Raw genomic sequence first — 2,161 nt, 5'->3', positions numbered from 1 at the left:
AGAAGGCACAGTTCATTTTTATTAAATTGACATATTTCCTGCTTAATGTTAACTGCTATATAATGCCCAGATATTAACAATGACATAGTAAGTCCAAATGAACTACAGAAGTAGGGTTCCTGGAGCTCCAATCCCTTCCTTCTCAACCCACCAAGTCTGATCTGTGAAAAGGACTCAGGTTGAAGTCTCTGTGGTGAGAAAGAACAAATCTCTGTGGTTTCCCAGAGGTGTCCCAGACACACCCAGTTGGGAGCTGGCATGTGCCAAGGGACACAGAGCATTGTAAAGATTGTCACAAGCAGATAGGTGTCTGATACTGTGACAGCACAAGACGTTTTGTGCACAAGGGAACACAAGAGCAGAGGATCTGCTGATGCCAACATAATAGCAGCACGCCCATTGCCCTGGATATGGCATAGGTGGTGGATGCTGCTGCTTGGCCAATCAGAGCTCAGTCTTGTAGTGAACTACATTAGACCAGTCATTGAGTCAATTTGGAAACCACATCTCATCTGGAGCAGGAGTCAATTCCTTATTCCAACAACACCTGACCCAGTTTTGAGCCTTACCATTACTCGCTTTCCATTGTTGTCCCATTGAGACTCCTTTTTCTTCTCCAAATCTGGGCAGGGGTGCTTATGGTGCATTGATAAGACAATCCAATTGACATTTGTTAAATTGTTATTTCATATGTTTACCTTAAGGATTTGTATCCAGGGTTTTGTATATGATAATGACAGTAGATGCTTTTCTTTCAAAAGACAAGTGCTATATTTCAGATGATATATAAAACATGAAGACTTCTTAGACAATGGTTCCCTCTGTGATGTTTGACACTTTCAACACTATTACTTGGATGGAAATTTCATGGTGAGCACTTTCCTTAAAGCACCTTTCATGTCCCTGTTCCTCAGGCTGTAGATGAAAGGGTTCAGCATGGGGGTCACCACTGTGTACATCATGGCAGCTGCCATGTCTTTCCCAGCTGAGTGAGAGGATGAGGGGTTGAAATACAGGGATATGATGGTGCCATAGAAGAGGCAGACCACAGCCAGGTGGGAGCCACAGGTGGAGAAGGCTTTCCATCTTCCTCCTGTGGATGAAACTCTCACAACAGCATAAGCAATAAGGATATAAGACACAAGGATACAGACAAATGGGGCTAACATTATCAGCCCTGCAACAGTAAGAATCATCAGCTCATTGAGGTGTGTGTCTGAGCAGGAGAGTTTCAGCAGGGGAGTCACTTCACAGAAGAAGTGGGGGATGATGTTGTCCCTGCAGAAGGAGAGTTGAGCCATGAGCACAGTGTGCAACAAAGCATTCAGGCTGGCAATGACCCATGATCCAACCACCGTCAGGACACAGAGCTGATGGGTCATCTTTTTTGTGTAGTGTAAAGGATGGCTTATGGCCACATACCTGTCATAGGCCATCACAGCCAGTAGGAAATTGTCCATGTCCACAAACACACAGATAAAATACAACTGTGTGAGACACCCAGCGAAGGAAATGGCTTGATTTCTGAATATGTGAATGGCCAGTACCTTGGGGACAGTGGTGGAGGAGAAGCAGACATCCACAAAGGACAGGTTGCAGAGGAAGAAGTACATGGGGGTGTGCAGGCGGGAGTCTTTGCTGATGGCCAGGATGATGAGCAGGTTTCCCAGGACAGTGGCCAGGTACATGATGAGGAAGAGCAGGAAGAGGAGCTGCTGCTGCTGCTGGGGCTGACTGGAGAGGCCCAGGAGGAGGAACTCTGAGATGCTAGACTCGTTGGTGCCTCCCATAGATTTTAGTCCAGGTATAAAGATGAGAAGCAGAAATGTATGAACCTAAGGGTTTGAATCCAACAAATCACACTATAGACATTGCCATGTCAAAAAACTGCAAAAAGGCTGGAAAGATGTTTTAACAATTCAAAGACCTAGTTAATCTTCCAGAGGACCCATGTTCAATTTCCAACCCCCGCAGGATGTCCAGCATTAGTGTACAACTTTTTTCCAGTTTTTCTATTTCCCTCTTCTGTATTTTCCAGACATTACATCATTTGGCCTGTATGCATTCAGGTAAAACACCCAAAGGTAAAATAAAAGTGGATTAGAGGAACAAAAATATGCTTTTAAAAGCAAGTCCACATAAGATTTGCTGAGTCAGAATT

The 2,161-nt window shown here is 44.5% G+C and overlaps 1 protein-coding gene across 1 annotated transcript; it reads right to left on the bottom strand.

Moving 5' to 3' along the window:
- Positions 1–848: 848 nt before the first annotated feature.
- Positions 849–1,790, bottom strand: Or1f19 (olfactory receptor family 1 subfamily F member 19). Its single transcript, NM_214830.1, is given in 1 exon segment — positions 849–1,790. A coding segment is annotated over 1 exon segment (942 nt).
- Positions 1,791–2,161: the final 371 nt, after the last annotated feature.

This window comes from Rattus norvegicus, chromosome 10, assembly GCF_021556685.1.
Source record: "Rattus norvegicus strain SHRSP/BbbUtx chromosome 10, alternate assembly SHRSP_T2T, whole genome shotgun sequence".
NCBI lineage: Eukaryota > Metazoa > Chordata > Mammalia > Rodentia > Muridae > Rattus > Rattus norvegicus.
Note: the sequence above shows the minus strand (reverse complement) of the source record. Positions and strands in the feature narration are given on the sequence as shown.